The sequence below is a fragment of the Peromyscus maniculatus genome, chromosome 14 (genome assembly GCF_049852395.1).
Source record: "Peromyscus maniculatus bairdii isolate BWxNUB_F1_BW_parent chromosome 14, HU_Pman_BW_mat_3.1, whole genome shotgun sequence".
Classification (NCBI taxonomy): Eukaryota; Metazoa; Chordata; class Mammalia; order Rodentia; family Cricetidae; genus Peromyscus; species Peromyscus maniculatus.
Window position 1 is genome coordinate 37,931,632 of NC_134865.1, and position 16,000 is coordinate 37,947,631.

General features: G+C 40.6%; 1 protein-coding gene across 1 annotated transcript in view; it reads right to left on the bottom strand.

Moving 5' to 3' along the window:
- Window positions 1-203: 203 nt before the first annotated feature.
- The window catches only part of Nampt (nicotinamide phosphoribosyltransferase), a 35,314-nt gene continuing 19,517 nt past the window's right edge, over window positions 204-16,000 (bottom strand). Inside the window, exons 5-11 of the mRNA XM_076550802.1 lie at window positions 15,107-15,265; window positions 14,317-14,453; window positions 9,666-9,891; window positions 8,019-8,138; window positions 4,526-4,666; window positions 2,983-3,117; window positions 204-1,368 (exon numbers count right to left, since the gene is read on the bottom strand). Of these exons, the coding sequence (XP_076406917.1) occupies window positions 1,258-1,368; window positions 2,983-3,117; window positions 4,526-4,666; window positions 8,019-8,138; window positions 9,666-9,891; window positions 14,317-14,453; window positions 15,107-15,265 (1,029 nt within the window). The 3' untranslated portion in view covers window positions 204-1,257. The remainder of the gene's footprint in view (window positions 1,369-2,982; window positions 3,118-4,525; window positions 4,667-8,018; window positions 8,139-9,665; window positions 9,892-14,316; window positions 14,454-15,106; window positions 15,266-16,000) is intronic.

The window sequence follows — 16,000 nt, forward strand, 5'->3', positions numbered from 1 at the left end:
TCTAGGTGGATGCAATGGCCAACTCAGGGTCTAGCAGTATATCACTATGAACATTGTGATGATGGATATTGTAAATTCAGCTACATCTCCAATGAAGATAGATTCTTCTATTAAGAATTGCGCTTTCCATTTGGGATAACATCAAGAACTTGCTTACATATTAGTTACTGAGGGTTTAATTTAAAATTAATAAATGATGTCCATACAGTTTAATATCCAATTTAATTTTTTAAAAACTTAATGAAAATATAACAGAATCAAAACATTTAAAATAAGTATACTCACTACCCACTCCAGCAATTCATTTAAGTCATACCAACTATAGAATATGAAAAATAAATTCAGAAGTGTAATTACTTTAAAATACACTACTTCCACTTTCAATATTTTACATTTATGTATATATTCTGTAGTGGAAGCAGAAATTCTCTCTAAAAACATTATCTTCTTAAAATCTTGAGGTGCATATTAGAGCCACAGGCAATATCTGGCATACAAAATTGCAGAACAGGCCTTTCGCATTTGGCATTTCACGGGTACATACAATGACCAAGGAACAGAACTGTACAATGCCCAGACATCCGAGTAAGAACCACACTTCTCTTCAATGTAGAATGACTAACGCATACTCTTCAAGGGCAGTGAGGTTAGGAACTCTGTTGGGTATGTGTCCTGACATAATTTCCAAATGTACAATAACACAAACAACTTTGTTAAGGCCATGTTTTATTTGCTGATTAATGGACAAAAGGCAATGTAATTTATTTTCAAGTATTTTCTTGAAAGTCTGTGCTCATAAAAATCATGAAAAGTTGGAAACAGACTGTTAAATCACTGAAACTTTAAATATATCTTACACAATCTCATTTGTACAAAAATACAAGTTAAATATAAACATAAAGCAGTCATGGTAATTTTATGCAAATCTGTTTTATGTGATCTGTAGTTATATATAAAAGTTTCTTGATTCTGTGATTTGTGAAAAGGTCAACAGCAGATCGAGTTACTATCTATTAGCAAAGGGCCCTAAAAAGCTTACTTTAGCATTAATCTTGTACATGGTTATAAGTATTTCCTAAGTTGAGATCATCTAAACATTGGGGAAAAGAAAATAAAAAGGGCAGTATGTCCATAAACCAACAAATAATCTGGCTGTAATGCATCATAAACACAAACCCACACATCTGTACAACGAACATGTTACTCCATACACACAAGCACACACAGTGCACGTATGTACACACTGCACAACCAGGCCTAGTGAGGTGCCACGTCCTGCTCCATGCTCAGCTGTGCGTTTTTTCTGACTTCATCAAAGGAATAGCTTTTTGTCACCTTCCCGTTCTTGAAAACCGTATGGAGAAGATCCTGCAGGATGTAAATTTCGTCATTAAAAAGACCATCAAATCTCTGAATTGTGCTTTGACCAATTCACCGAAGAGGCCAAACACACAAAGCCGTTCAGAGTGTCCACTTACAACAGTGAGATTACGATAAAAATTCTCAGGCCAGTTTTCTTAAAAGAAGTAACAAAACACGAGACACCTCAGCCTTTGTACTACTGAAGAAACATGTTTGCTTCAGAGAACTACAACTGTCCCTGCTAAATGATCCCTCCAGAGCCTGGCCAACAGCCTCAACACTGCTTAGACTGCTCAATCTAGAAGTTTAATAAATTTGTTAGCCATTAAGTTTTGTCCTTAAAAAATGATAAAATCCAAAAAACCAAACCCAAGACAGAAACACAGAAAAACAGGCATTGATTTTTTTGGTCTCATTTATAGTGACTGAGTTACACGAAGATTGTAGCTGCAAAGTCATGGAAAAACATCAACAGAGGATGAGGACTGAATTAGTTTCTATATGAAAAATCTATTGAAATTCATTTTTTTTCTTATAGTACACATGACATTAACTGGTATCTTATATGCTCTAAATTGCACCTAGATGTAGCATTTTCTTTTATAAATTTCAATATAAAGTACCAGGGGATGTTGGTTCTTATCTCTTAACCAAAATGCCTCCATGATCAGAGATCACCAGCATACTCCTGACTGGACAAGTGTTTGAGCACTGTTCAAATCCATGTTTCCTCTGAATTAATCTCAACTGGCTTTGCTTCACTTGAGACGACCCCATTCAGCATAACCTTGGAGTTCTAATTGTCATGTGAAATTGCTCAAAAAATTGCTGGTGGACTACGTAAAGAGATGTCATTCTAAAAGCCTGATCTACAAGTTCACAGTTTTCATAGAAAGACAGACTATTTATTAATTCCAGTCCCAAACCTTGACAGACATAAGCCTTCCTCTCAAACTGAATCCCTCGCCCATCTAGTGGCTTAGAGATCAGTATCTCTTCACTTTTGAGCACACAAACTTAAGTGTACTTGTGCTGAAAACCATCAGATCACACGGCCTACTTCAGCATACAAACTATACGTTCCTCCCAGTTTGGTTAACTAGAATAAGAAAACTCAGTTATGGCTTTACCATCTGTTAGTTATGTAATCTGAATCAACCCACTCTATTTCTATGCTAAGACAATTTGCTTTTTTTTGTTTGTTTTAAGCTCAGAATTCCATGAGATAATCAAATAAGACCAAAGAAAACCTTCTGAAATGATTATTACTAAGATCTAAAGAAACAATTCCCTTCAAACAGTTTGGAATTTGGCTAGTCCATCCATTATAAAATTACAATATTTTACTCTAACACAGTTATAGTGTCGAAGAGCAACATTTAAAAAGTATTATTTGCTATGCTTCTCCACAGAGTGCTAACAGTAAGATTAAGACCAAATATACAAACAGCCCATTAAAGGTCATCAGTATCTATCATGTTCGTCACTATGTGGGGAAAAAAAAAATTAAATCTCACAAAACTGTTCTGAAAGCCATTTGAAAGCAGACACAAAACTCTCTTTTCTTAATTTGAAAAGCCAGTTTACTCCCATTAAAAACTCTAGTCAATGGATACTCACATGGCCATATTCCTCAAGGTCTCCTTTTCCTTCTTCAAGTGTAACGAAGTTCCCCGCTGGTGTCCTATGTAAAGATAACCGGCCCTTTTTTGACCTTTTGTTGGGATCAGCAACTGGGTCCTTAAAGACATTAACCTGAAATCGAAATTAAGAGAAAAATGATAAATCATCATACACCAAATGTCTAAAAACATGTATACAGCTCAATGCTGCAGACAAGGTTGGTTAGATCCATAGCTAGAACCAGTTTTGTTTTTTTAAGTGTATTACATACAAGCTTAAAATGTCTACAGTGTTGCATGTAGAATTATATTATTTCACAACTAACTGTTAGAAATAGAACTCATTAATTAGCCTGCTTTTCTTCAAAATTGTCATGCTATGGAAACCCAAATCTTAGCTTTTACAGGGTGATTTGGAGAAACATACCATGTGGCCCTTACATTACAAACTATAAACATACACGTCTTTACATACTGTATAGAGAACCAGAGTATTTAACGTAAAGACACTCTTGTTCCACAAGCCTGTCCTTCATTGCTTCCTTCACCCCAGTAACAGGCTGGGGACACAGTCACGAGGTGGGGTGCTGGCCTGACACAAAGGACCAAGGCCTGGGGAACCTGCTGGGTATGGTGGGACAAGCCTGTAAGCCCAGCACTTAGGAAGCACAGACAAGAGGTCTGCTACAAATTCGAATCCAGCCAGCGCCACACTGCAAGACCCTAACTCAGAACAGTAACAACAAGACTTAAAGAATCTGAAGACAGTACGACGTTTATTCTAGAACCAGAAAGGTAGGAGGCAAACACTAACAGATGGCAGTGGCGTGGAAGAGCAGGAGCGAAGACAAGACAGTCTGTGGTTCTCCAAAGGTGGACGACAGTGCACAGGCTTCCTTCAGGGTTTTTATTGATAACCACCGTGTGCATGTGTGTGAAGGTGGTCAAAGTCCAGCTTTGGAGCTGGCTCTCTCCTCCACCTTTAGGTGGGTTCTGGGATTGAACTCTGGTTGCCAGGCTTGCAGGGGAAGTGCCTTTGTCTGCTGAGCCATCTGGCCTGCTCTATTCTTCGGAGTTCCTAGCTTTCTCTGACCCCTGCTCCACACACACTATTCAGCCTTTAAGAGGCTATGAAAGATTTGAAAGGGATTATTGCCCAGCTATACTATGGTTATTGAACATGATTCTAGTATCAAAACCAGAAGTGCAAACTCTACCCTTGTAGTAAGATATTGACAGTGATTATTACATACTTTACTATTTTCAGTATATGATAGCCAGGTTAGCTGATAATCTTACCTAAACAGAAGCAACTTCGTGATAAAAAGGTATATACCAAATCAATGGCAATGACTGACTACACTCTCTGTCTTCAATCATTCAGTTACCTGGTTCCACATCTCTTCTGTTACCGACCTCTTTCTTGGGCAGCACCCATGCACACCCGACAGCCCAGCAGCACACTGCCCTTTGACTACTGCACTCGTTACGCCCTTCCCAGATACACGAACCTAACATGCGAAGGAAGCTGAAGGACCTACCCCAAGGCCATTGGTCACCACATAGCTGCACTTGAAGGAGCAGTTCAGGAGGTCTCTTGTTAGCTTCTGCAGCAGGGCTCCGCCAGAGCCAAAGGAGACATTCTCGATGCTCCACTTTTTTTGTTTCATTCCCTCTACAATCTAGATAAAAACAAGCAAACGATCTGAAGACCATGGAGGTTATTTTCAAATGGCTATACTGTGAACGCCAACAGTTGTTTTGCCTAGGCAGGTAACAGCACACACTTTCAGGTTACAATGGTTATGTGGAAGGGGGGTCCACTTGCAGAATTTCAGTGTACAGTAGTCAGTGCAGTCAGGCTGAGAGTGAAGGAGCAAGAAAACTGGCTGCATATGCCCGAGGCTTCGTGAGCTCTCCCAGCCACCTCAGCTACTGCCCAATGCCAGCAACAGACGCTGAAATACTTGCCCCAAATTACTAGATTTCTAACCGTCACAAAAACATCACAGTGCACTGCGTTACTACATGTAACAGTTACTATATGGCACAGGGCAGAGGTTACGGACAGGAGCATATAATACTCACTTGTACCTAACAATAGTGACAGTGGCAGTCAAGTCAACCTGCCTGGTGTCCAGTGCATAAACAAAACTATGCACGACACTTTAGATGTTGTTATGACTTGACTGGCTCACTGGGAAAGGAGGATTATCTATGAGCCAGCTGGAGAGACATGTATGGCACAGTGTTTTCCAGAGACACAGAATTTAAAAACTACAGTGAAGCCCTGTTATCAGTGCCATTTATGTTTCTCCACGTGGGGTTTATTGACCAATGATGTATCTCTAATTTTACAAAGCCAATCACTTTCACAATAGAAACAGTAAGTGAAATTTATTGTTTTTTGAATTTCATGAAAAGCCATGTTCTCTTTAAAAGTTCTATTTAAAAAGAATTTCCAAAGTGATTAAGGTGAAGGCCAATTATGGCTTTAAAGGGAATCATTTACACATTCTCTCCCATACTACACCTCAAATTGATCTTTTCTCCTGATTTTCAAAATTGTTAAAGGAATCAAACCTCAAATATCATTATGTGCTAATAATCCAACACTGACAAATGCAATCATTTGTAAAATTTAAAATTCCAACCATCTAATTCTTGTGGGTGTCTGTGTGTGTTTGTTTTTCTTTTTAAACCAAAATATGTTTTTCAATGAGAAGAATTAAGGTAAAACCCAGTTTATCTTAAAGTGATTCCTTTAGGTTTTACACACTTCTGGCCTTGTGTCTATCACAGTGTCCTGCGGGAGGAAGGGGATTCTTGTGCTCACAGACAAGCACTAGGGAATCAGGAATGTAAACACACAGGACTGTCTCTTCAAGGGAGATACACAACCTGCTTTGCCCAGAAGGCTAGGAGCAGATGGGGTAATAGCTTAGTGACCTTTGCACTACCTTTGTGGCCAAGCTTGTTAATCTACAGAACCTATCTTTGTGGAAGGTGTCATATGTACTTTATAAAGAATGTCTTGCTGTGCAGTGATGGCGCACACCTTTAATCCCAGCACTCAGGAGGCAGAGGCAGGCGGATCACTGTGAATTTGAGGCCAGCCTGGGCTATAGAGTGAGTTCCAGGAAAGGCGCAAAGCTACGCAGAGAAACCCTGTCTCGAACAACCAAAAAAAAAAAAGAATGTCTTAGACTTTATTGTGCACACAGGATTGAGCTATTTATCACAAGAAAATTTTTCCCCAAATGTGTCGTGCTCAAATATTCCTAAAATAAAGTATTTGGAATCAAACTCTTGATATCTGAATCAACACTGGCTATGTAGCTGTTTTGAACTGAACTACCTTCCTGAGGTGGTCACAAAGAGCCGCCCCCACTTCCCAGGGACAGGCACATGGAGGTCAAATGGCTTCAGACCCACCCCCAGATGTGCAAGAATGGGAAGGAGAGCCTCACACCACGGTGTGCCAGCTCCATCTTCTCCACTGTAGGACAAGTCACAAATCACTCACAAACCATCACTATTACTGCACAACCCATCTGTGTATTTCATACCAAGGTGTTTAGTTAGCTGAGGCGCCCTTAGACTTAATTATCTGTTACCGTCACTTGTGTGAACCGTGCTCAGTGAGCAAGTGCTTTTCACATATCACATCTTTATGTAGGTCAAAAGTAATTCGTAACATTTACATAAAACCAGTGTCTTCTAGCAAGCTTCTGAATCCAGTTGTGATTCACAGAAGAAACATACAAGGGATGTAGACAGAAGGGTTTCAAGATAAGGGTGCAGGACAGCTGATGGGAAGGGAAAGCTCACTGACCTGTACACAAGATTACAAGATGGAACAACATGAGAATAAAGGCTTTGGAAATCTGTTAGACGACAAAGAAATCCTCCTTTTTATGGACTTTGAGGAGTCAGTGCTATTTTAATGACATTAGTGAGTCATTCTGATGGAGAGAGTCTAACAGTACCCAAGGAAATCAAGTCCCCAGGACAGCAACAATAACAGGACACTGTATTTTGTCTCAGGAATGAGGTTTTTTGCCTCTTTTCTTAGGCAGATTTGTTCTGGTTCACAGCAGAAGATAGAGCAGCATGCCACACGAGGACAATGAATGTTGACAGGGAAATCTAAGAGTGAGGCTGGCAGTCAAGGAAAGAAGATGGTTTGTGAGATAAAGTACCCCCTCCATTATCAAAATTAAGGACTCTGATTAACATATATAGAGGGAAACTGTTAAGATGAATTGCCTTTCCTGTTTCTAAAACCATGTATGACTAATTTCCAACATGAAAAAGTCAAGTACTGTCCTCTAGGTATGGGTTTCCTCCCCCTACTTCCCCAAACTGCTTTGCTTTGTGAGTCAGTTTAAGATATTCTTCCTATACCCATGAGTGCATCAATAGAGGACTACTTGTCACATACAGGTCAGCTTCAGCCTGACACAAGCCTGGAGTCACAGGGAGAGAGAGCGTCAACTGAAGAACTGCTCAGATCACACTGGCCAGCGGTCATGTCTGAGGGGCATTTTCTTAATTGCTAACGGATGCAGGGAGGCCCAGCCCCCTGTGAACAATGCCATTCCCAGAGAGGTGGGTGGTACTGAGAAAGGTAGCTGAGGGAGGGGGTCTAGAACAATCGATGCTCCACCCCCACGAGTTCACAGACCACCTGATCTAGATAATCCTTCACTGAGACTCTGTTCCCAAATGACTCTAGATTGTGTCATGCTGACACCTCTGATGCGTACTTTGAGTGCCCTGAACAAAAGCCTTTACTCTGTTTCTCTTTAGAAACACGACAGAAGGTGGCTACTGAGGCCTGGAGAGTGCACTGGCTGGTATTTCTGTATTTTAAGCTACTGTTATTTCTAAACACCAAAGGCATTTACCATCAAAAATATTCCAAATAAGACTCACAATTACATTTAAACTTTAATGGGCTACTTATGAATAAAAAGGAGCTGTCTCAATAACGGGGATTTCCTTACTGTGAGATTCATATAAATACATTACCTCCTGTAAAGTATTGATATCCACTCCGTCTCCCTGAATGACTCTCAGATATGGTGGTAACAACTTGTAGCCCTTTGAGTTCTCAGTGACAGGAAACTTCTTGCCTAAAATATCTAAGACCTGCATGAAAAAACAGGACACAAGTAACTAAAATTGGGGGGGGGGGCTTTCCCAAGCTAAGAATTATTTTTCTTTATTAAATAACTTTGAGAATACAAAAATTCAGCTACTTAAACAATCTTAAACCACATATACACCTTTCTGAAATTTGGTTCCAATGTCTTTTAACCACATTAGAAAAATGTATGTGCTTTTCTATTTCATCAATTTATATCGTTAAAGTAGCACAAAACAGGCTTTTTCTCCTTCACGTCTTTCACATTATACAGATTCCATTAAGAAAATCCCTAATATTGAAACAACATATATTTTAAAGAAGAATGTAAGGTAGGACACAACAAACTCATAATTATGCCTTTGATTTGGACTTATTCTGCTCGTGGCCAACAGTTCTGTTTGATTTACATTTGTCTGACATTTGAGTCACAAAGCTGACAGAAAATGCAACCGTCAGAATAAGATGGAAACGAGGCATACACACGAACGACGTCGTTTGTCCACAGCTCTTTGCTCCATTAAAGCCAACACGAGTGCTATCTGAGCCACTCAACGCAATGGCTGCTCAACATTTATCACAGCTCAAACCCTTAAACACAGATCTGAACTTGACCAGGAAAACTTGGTCAGGGACACAGAAGACCTATCAGCCACAATCCCTTCCCACAATAATCACTTCCTTTCCTGACATCAATTGCTTAAAGATCCTAGTCAAATTCCATGTAAATGACTTTATTATAACTATCACAATGGAAATATAAAAGCTGTTTAGTAAGACACTGAGCCTGAGCTGTTTACACAATTAAAAAGACCTTTCATCCATGTCCCCACCTCCTACGAGTGAGTGACAAGCTGTCTGCTCATTAGCTGAGAGCAGTTGTACAGGAAGGCTCCAGACAGGAGGCCTAAGCCGTTCCCATGTTTCCCAACCTTGGTGGGTCACTTCCCCCTTTACAACAGAGGCAGTAAGAGCCACCGGAGGGTTGTTTTTTGATGAGATTAAGGAAAACATTTCTTCGGTGTAAAGCACCAGTCAGTAGTCTCTATAGAAGGCATCAATTAGCTCCTGCTGGGATGAGTACTTTGTAAAGCAGGCGAATCAATCCCTGAGCACCAAAAGGCAGCTCTGCTCAGACAGTTCTAGTCCTAGTCAAGCACGACTTAAAACGCAGTTCTGGATGATTTTCATCCTTTATTACCCTGAACATACGCCTTCTGTACTAACAACTTCAGAGTCGTAACAGCAATTTCTAATAAATGGAATAAACCATAAATAAGCTGATTAAAGCACAAGCCTGATTAAGATGGTAATGCTACTAATTCTGAAGGCACATAAGGAAGTATTCAGTGGCCTTTAATTGTCTACTTGACAATATATAAATAAATTAACCTCTATTTCCTTTCTCTGCAATTATATGTGACCTTGGACAACTCTACTTTCCCAGAAAGTCTTGAAGTGATGTGTACACAAATGAGAAGTGCTGGAGCAGCTGGTGTACAGGCATCTTAATAATATACATTACAGTTTACCTTTAATACGGTGTCAAGCGGATTTCCAGAATCAGGTCTGATGATTAGTGGTGCCTCTGTACTTCTTGATACTATTAAATGTCTTAGGTCTTCACCCCATATTTTCTCACAAGCATTATAAATGTCATAGCTGTCACTGACCACAGATACAGGCACTGATGAGAACTGTGTTACTATGTGTTCAAAAGCATCTTTCTCATGGTCTTTCCCCCAAGCTGTTATGGTACTAGAAAACAAAGTGAAAAATACAGATTTTTGTCTGAATTGACATTAACCACCTTCTTCACTATACCATACCATCACTGTCACAGAGAAGAGATCCAGTTTAATAAGTGCACATCAGAAAGCAAATAAAATACTTGGGCCAAACCACTCCTTGGCCAATTTGTTTTTAACACTACAAGTTAACTATATTCAGCTTAGTAGTTATTATTACTTATCTCTTGAATCAATAGTTAACCAATTATAAACTGGCTTTTGTTTCAGCATCCTTCAGCCTAACCAAAGTCAGTGCCTGCAGCTTTCCACACTTCATGCCTGGATGTTAGAAAAATACTTCAATTTGCCAGGCAAGGCAAGCACCTGGTTCTTTCCTATGACTCTCTGGAACTGTCTGCCAAATTTCTGAAACTGTATACCAAGACATATATCTGTCTTTTTTACTTTTCAAAATCTTATACTTAAGAACAATTATTTATACTTTATTATAGTATATACAGTCAAATAACTATACCTATCTTAAAATGTCCAGTAAGAGGCAGTGATACAGTTTACCTAACAAGTTCTTTACTCATTAGTATATGTTCAAGGAACAAGAATCTTAACAGTTAGTTTGAGCATAATGTAATTTAAAATAGAAAACAAAACAAAGTTTCTATTAGGAAAGAATGACTTACGATTTTTGCAATGCCCTCATTTTATTTTTTTTACTAAAAGGATTAATGATTAATTATAAGATTTTTGTTGATTAATATATAAGTAGTTAAAAAATTCTTAAGCACAATTACACATAGCTTTAAATATTATTACCATTTTCCTTTGGCCAATATATTTTTCTTTCCCCCCAATTTTCTAGACTTTTCCCCAACAAAATAATGCAAAGTAGATTATCCCACCCGATTTATTGTAAAGCTTATGTAGTTATAAGGTTACTTCAAAACTGGTTAAAAGAACTTGCTAATTTTGATCTGGACTGTCCTCCAAGTGCCCGTGTGCTGGTGCTAATGGAAGGTGGTAGAACTCGGGGCTCTACTTGCAGAAAGGTCACTGAGGTGCCCACAAGGGGCACTCGAAGCCTCGCCCTCTCCTTTCCTCTGCTTCCCTGCTGCCACAAGGGAGCACGAGCCTGCCTGCTCTTCTTCACCGTGACGGCTCGGGCTTGCCTTGCCACAGGCCCAGTGAGAGGACCAAGCAACCAAGGACAAACCTCCGAAACCAGGAGCAATGTTTTGTTCAACCTTTAGGTTGATTTTCTTAGGCATCCCCTGATATTGATGGAAAGCCAACTAACAGAACTATAGTCACTGAAGTCAGACACTGTCATTTTATGTTTTCTTTTTATCGTGAAGGGCTGAAGCAACACCTGTTCTCCTATTGCCAACGGCTTTTAGGACGACCAGACCACACTCATCTGCAATCGACAGGGTGTGCTTACACAGGTCACCTCACAGTGACAGTTCTCCTTACAAGGCAGCAGCTAGGCCGTCATGTCTCTACTCCACGCCGCTGGAGAAGGCTGCGGGCATCACTGCTGCTCTTGTCACCCTCAGTGACCACCAACCCTGGAGAGACTCACTACGTGGGGGCAAACTTCTCCAGTCGGATGTCATCATTACACAGCCGCTACTGACTAAGTCTGTCTCGACAGTCACCAGGGGGGCTTTAGTTCTCAGTTGCTCCACTTTCCTGACGCATGTTCTCTTTCCCTTGACTGAAATGTCATTTCCCTGCTTCCCCTTCCACAGTCTCCCTTGGACACTGTTTTTCCCTCCTTCCATCTGACTGGGAATCTGGTTCTCTGTTAAAATGGAACTCTGTCCACCCCGCAGATGTAGCCTCTGTGACTTCTGTACAGCATCATTCAAACACCCGGTTTTCTAGGACAGTTTCTACAGAGAGCTCCTAAGTGTTCGGTTGTTTAGTGACTTTGATGCCACTACTCCAACTTCAGTCACCAGGTTAACTTGATACCTTTCCAGAGTCTGAGGGGAAAGCGAATGTAACTCAGTTATTTTTATTTTCAGACTCTGATTCTCTGAGGAAATATTTACAACAGCAGTAATGATTAGAGCTATTGTCGATGTTAGCGTTGATCCCAGATGGCCTTCTGCTGTACAACTGTAGCTTCTCCTCTTGTGTGGTTGGACAGAGAAGCAGAAGGAAATAGAGATAAATGATAGCCCAAGGCCACCCCCTGTCAGCTGGTAAGTCAAGCATGCTTTCAGTCAAATACAGAAACTCTTACAAGGTCATAAAACACACCGGATGGCACCCTGTGCGTGCATGCAGTGTCCTTTTCATTTAAGGACAAAGCCCTAAGAGATGCTCCTTGTTTTCAGACTCACAGTATACTCACGCGCTTATTACTTCAGCACCTATTCAGCTGACAGCCTACTATGTGATTACACTAAATTTTTAAAACATATGGGTATAGACAAATTAAAAACTCAAATGACTTTCATCAGTTATCACCCATACTTCTCTGTTTCTTTCTTTTTTTGGGGGAGGGGGGGTTCAAGACAGGGTTTCTCTGAATAGCTTTGCGCCTTTCCTGGAACTCGCTTTGTAGGCCAGACTGCCTCCTGAGTGCTGGGATTAAAGGCATGTGCCTTTTCTGTTTCTTAATGCTGAAACTTTTATGAAAAATCATCCCAGGGGTCTCACCATACAGCGATGTCCTTAATATTAGGCTACATCTATTCTCCTGAATCACATTTCAATTAATCTATTTTATCTCACATTTATCAAACTTCTTTCCATTGATTTTGCCACCTAGCTCTGGACCTTACCCCTCTCAAGACTACCGTTTCCTATACTATTTCCTAGAAAGTCTAGCTTCTAGTTTTTCTATTTGCCTGCCATCAAAATAACCTAAAAGCTATTTCCAACATATCATTTGCTCAAAACTTGGGGATCTACTTCTTTCTGAAATGCCTAATTAATAGTAAACTAGAACTGACTATATAACCACAGCATTTGGGAAATGGAGGCAGGAGAATCTGGAGCTCAAATTACTATGTTTGAAGCCACCTTGGGCTACATGAGACTGTGTTAAAAACAAACACATAAACAAGCCAGTATGATGTGCACACAGTGAACGCTCCACATGAAAACGAACCTGCAGGCTCTTCATCCATTAACCTTTACCGACTTCTCAGTCTACTTTTAATGCATCTGCTCCAGCTCTTACTCCCCTAAAGCATACACACTCCTCGTAATGCTTGGCAGATAGTAAGATAAGAAAAAGTACTACTCAAAAATGCTCCATCAAATTTTATTATTCCCTTAAGAAGTCAAGATTTCACATACTATCTCTATAAAAGCTGTTTTGATTCTGTCAGTGCGTATGAACCTTCCTTGAGACTACTGTGAACAACTCTTTAAAGTTCTAGCAGAGCAGACTGTTACTAGTGAGGGGGTCAGCTGTGTATCTTTCTGTCCCTCGAAGCAGCCAGCAGATGGCCTCGCACACCAAAGGTGGTGAGTTAAAATGCATCAGAGTGACAATGCTCAGCTTATTCTATACTCAAACATACAAAGAACTTTAAGCATTCCCGAATGACCGTAGTAAATGGGTCTAAGAACCAGAAGCAAGGATTGGCATATACTTACTACACACCATGTTTACTTTCTTTTCTTCTGTCTTTTTTGGTTTTTTGAGACAGGGTTTCTGTGTGTAGCGCTTGCTGTTCTGGAACTCACTCTGTAGACCAGGCTGGCCTCAAACTCACAGAGATCCACCTGCCTCTGCCTCCCAAGTGCTGGGATTAAAGGTGTGCACCACAACTGCCAAGTTATACTATTTACTTTCAATAAAGGGACTCTAGAACCAGACAGGCTGCAACCTGGATTATAATTTCCTAGTGTACCTTGAGATGGTTTAGCAAGAGTAAATAAGTAAACACAAGAGAATCAGAACACCCTCCCCGCCCCCTTTCCATTAAAATACCTTACTTATCTAGAATTGAAGACACTGGGTCCAGACGACAATTTCCTGAGCAAAGGTAGGGAGATCACAAAGAAAAGCAGGGAAAGTAACCAGTACTTACAGTGTTTCTAGACTTCACTAATGAAGAAAAAGCTATCTGCATATACAGTGCAGCAAATGAAAAACCATTCCTTAAAATAAAACCAATAGTGTTGGGAAATGTGCTTCGATTCTTTTACTAGAGTGGTTCAAAATCCTAGCCCTGCCTGACAGTAATTAGTCTTTATAAAAAGTCTAAGCACTCAATTTGTACTGTTTATTCCATGAAAGTTTATTTAGCATCTGGCTCTGTTGTCAAGTAAGGTGTTGCTGAATTACACATAACAAATTCAAACCAAGTTTTAGAAAGCATTTTTGTTTGTTTGCAGGGCCAGAGAGGATCAGGGGCCTTGTGCATGCAAGGCGAGACTTCACATATTTAACAGAGAACAGCCTCCATTTTACCTGTGCTCTGCCGCTGGAACAGAATAGCCTGGAACAGGATCTTTTGTTCCGTAGTACTTTTTAATTAGAGCGATTCCCGCCACGGTATCTGTTCCTTTGAAGTTAACCAAATGAGCAGAAGCTCCTATGCCAGCAGTCTGGAAGATCAACCACAAACCAAAATTCAAAACAGGAGCTAACACCCCCTCTGCCTCATCCCTTTTCCCGCTGCAATTGCTTCACTCCACTCTTGGCTGCACTTGTCCGTCTACCCTCCACCTAATATATAAAGAACCGGGACAAGTATTTAGAGGCATATTCCATGGAGTGAGACAACATGCAGTAGGCATTTAGTTACCTGTTCACTAAGACTCCAGAGTTGTAAGAAATGGCCTACTTAAAGCAAGTTCAGTCCAGAGAGATTCTGAGAATCAGGCAGTGGCCTCTCACCTTGGCTTGGATGAGAAAGCTCCCTATAGACTCACACATCCCCAACTCACGGTGGTGTTTGGGGAGGTTTAGGAAGGGCAGCCTTGCTGGAGGAAGCATGTCATTGGAAGAGGCTTCAAGAGTTGAAAGCCCCACGACACTTCTGGGTCTCTCACTCCGCTGCATGCTTCCATTTGAAAAGGTGAGCTCTTGGCTTCCTGCCCCTCCTGCCACACCTCTGCCTCCCTGCCATGACGGGCTCTCATACACTTTCCTCCGGCTGTTGCTTTTGATAATGATGTTTTCTCACAATAACAGAAGTGGCTAATACACCCACCAACAATTCACATTGTATTCTATGAGATTCATTTTGGTTTCTTACCTCTTGTGAAGAGACTCCTCTGTAACCAAAATCATGTAACTTGTATTCCAGACCATCTAAATTACCAGAAGTTTCTAACAAGTATTTGGCCAATATTTTCTTCTGCTCTCTGGAATTTGTGGCCACTGTAATTGGATACCAGGACTGAACAAGAATAGTCTGTAACAAAAAAATTAACTGCATTATTAACATAAAATCCAGGTTCCCTCTCGGGGAATCACGGCTAGAAGTAAGAAGTCCAGAAGTAGGACTTCTCAGGAAAAGGATGCTCACTGAGGATGCAGGCACTGTCCAGCTGGAAGCAGCAGAGCTAAGTGAGACTCCAAGTCTCAAGCAGACAACTCCAAACAAAAGCTTTGATTGAAACTGCAATCTGCCACGGACGGGCGGGTTAACACTTGATGCCGAGACAACAGCACATTGTCCTAAAGGCCTCAGCACTCATTCTTGATTCCTTTATTTGTGTGGGCCAGCACCAAACTGGCCTATGAACCAGCCCTGACTTACAGCCTCTGAGAAGTACCTACTTAGAGCAGTCATGTCTTTAGTCCTTTAGACCGACTCGGTTCTAGCAGTGTTGTCTATGATAGTAGAGACCCATGATTACATCCTCAGCTTTACAAAGCTGTCGGAAGAAAGCTATGGGAAGTGTTTATGAGAGGAAGTGTTAGAATTGCTAGGCTCTCACTTTCTAGTAAGAGCTATTCTTCAATTTCACTTTTTTCTTGGCTGCCAGGAAACTCCAAACTCAGGCTGATATTTAACTACTGGAATCACACTAGTTACTTTGGCTTGGGAAAGTAAGCCTTCATTCTAGGACGGTAAATCTCCATCTTCACTTTCTATGCCTGGTGGTATAGTATCAGAAGCAGCTTCCAATCTACTTTAGAAAAA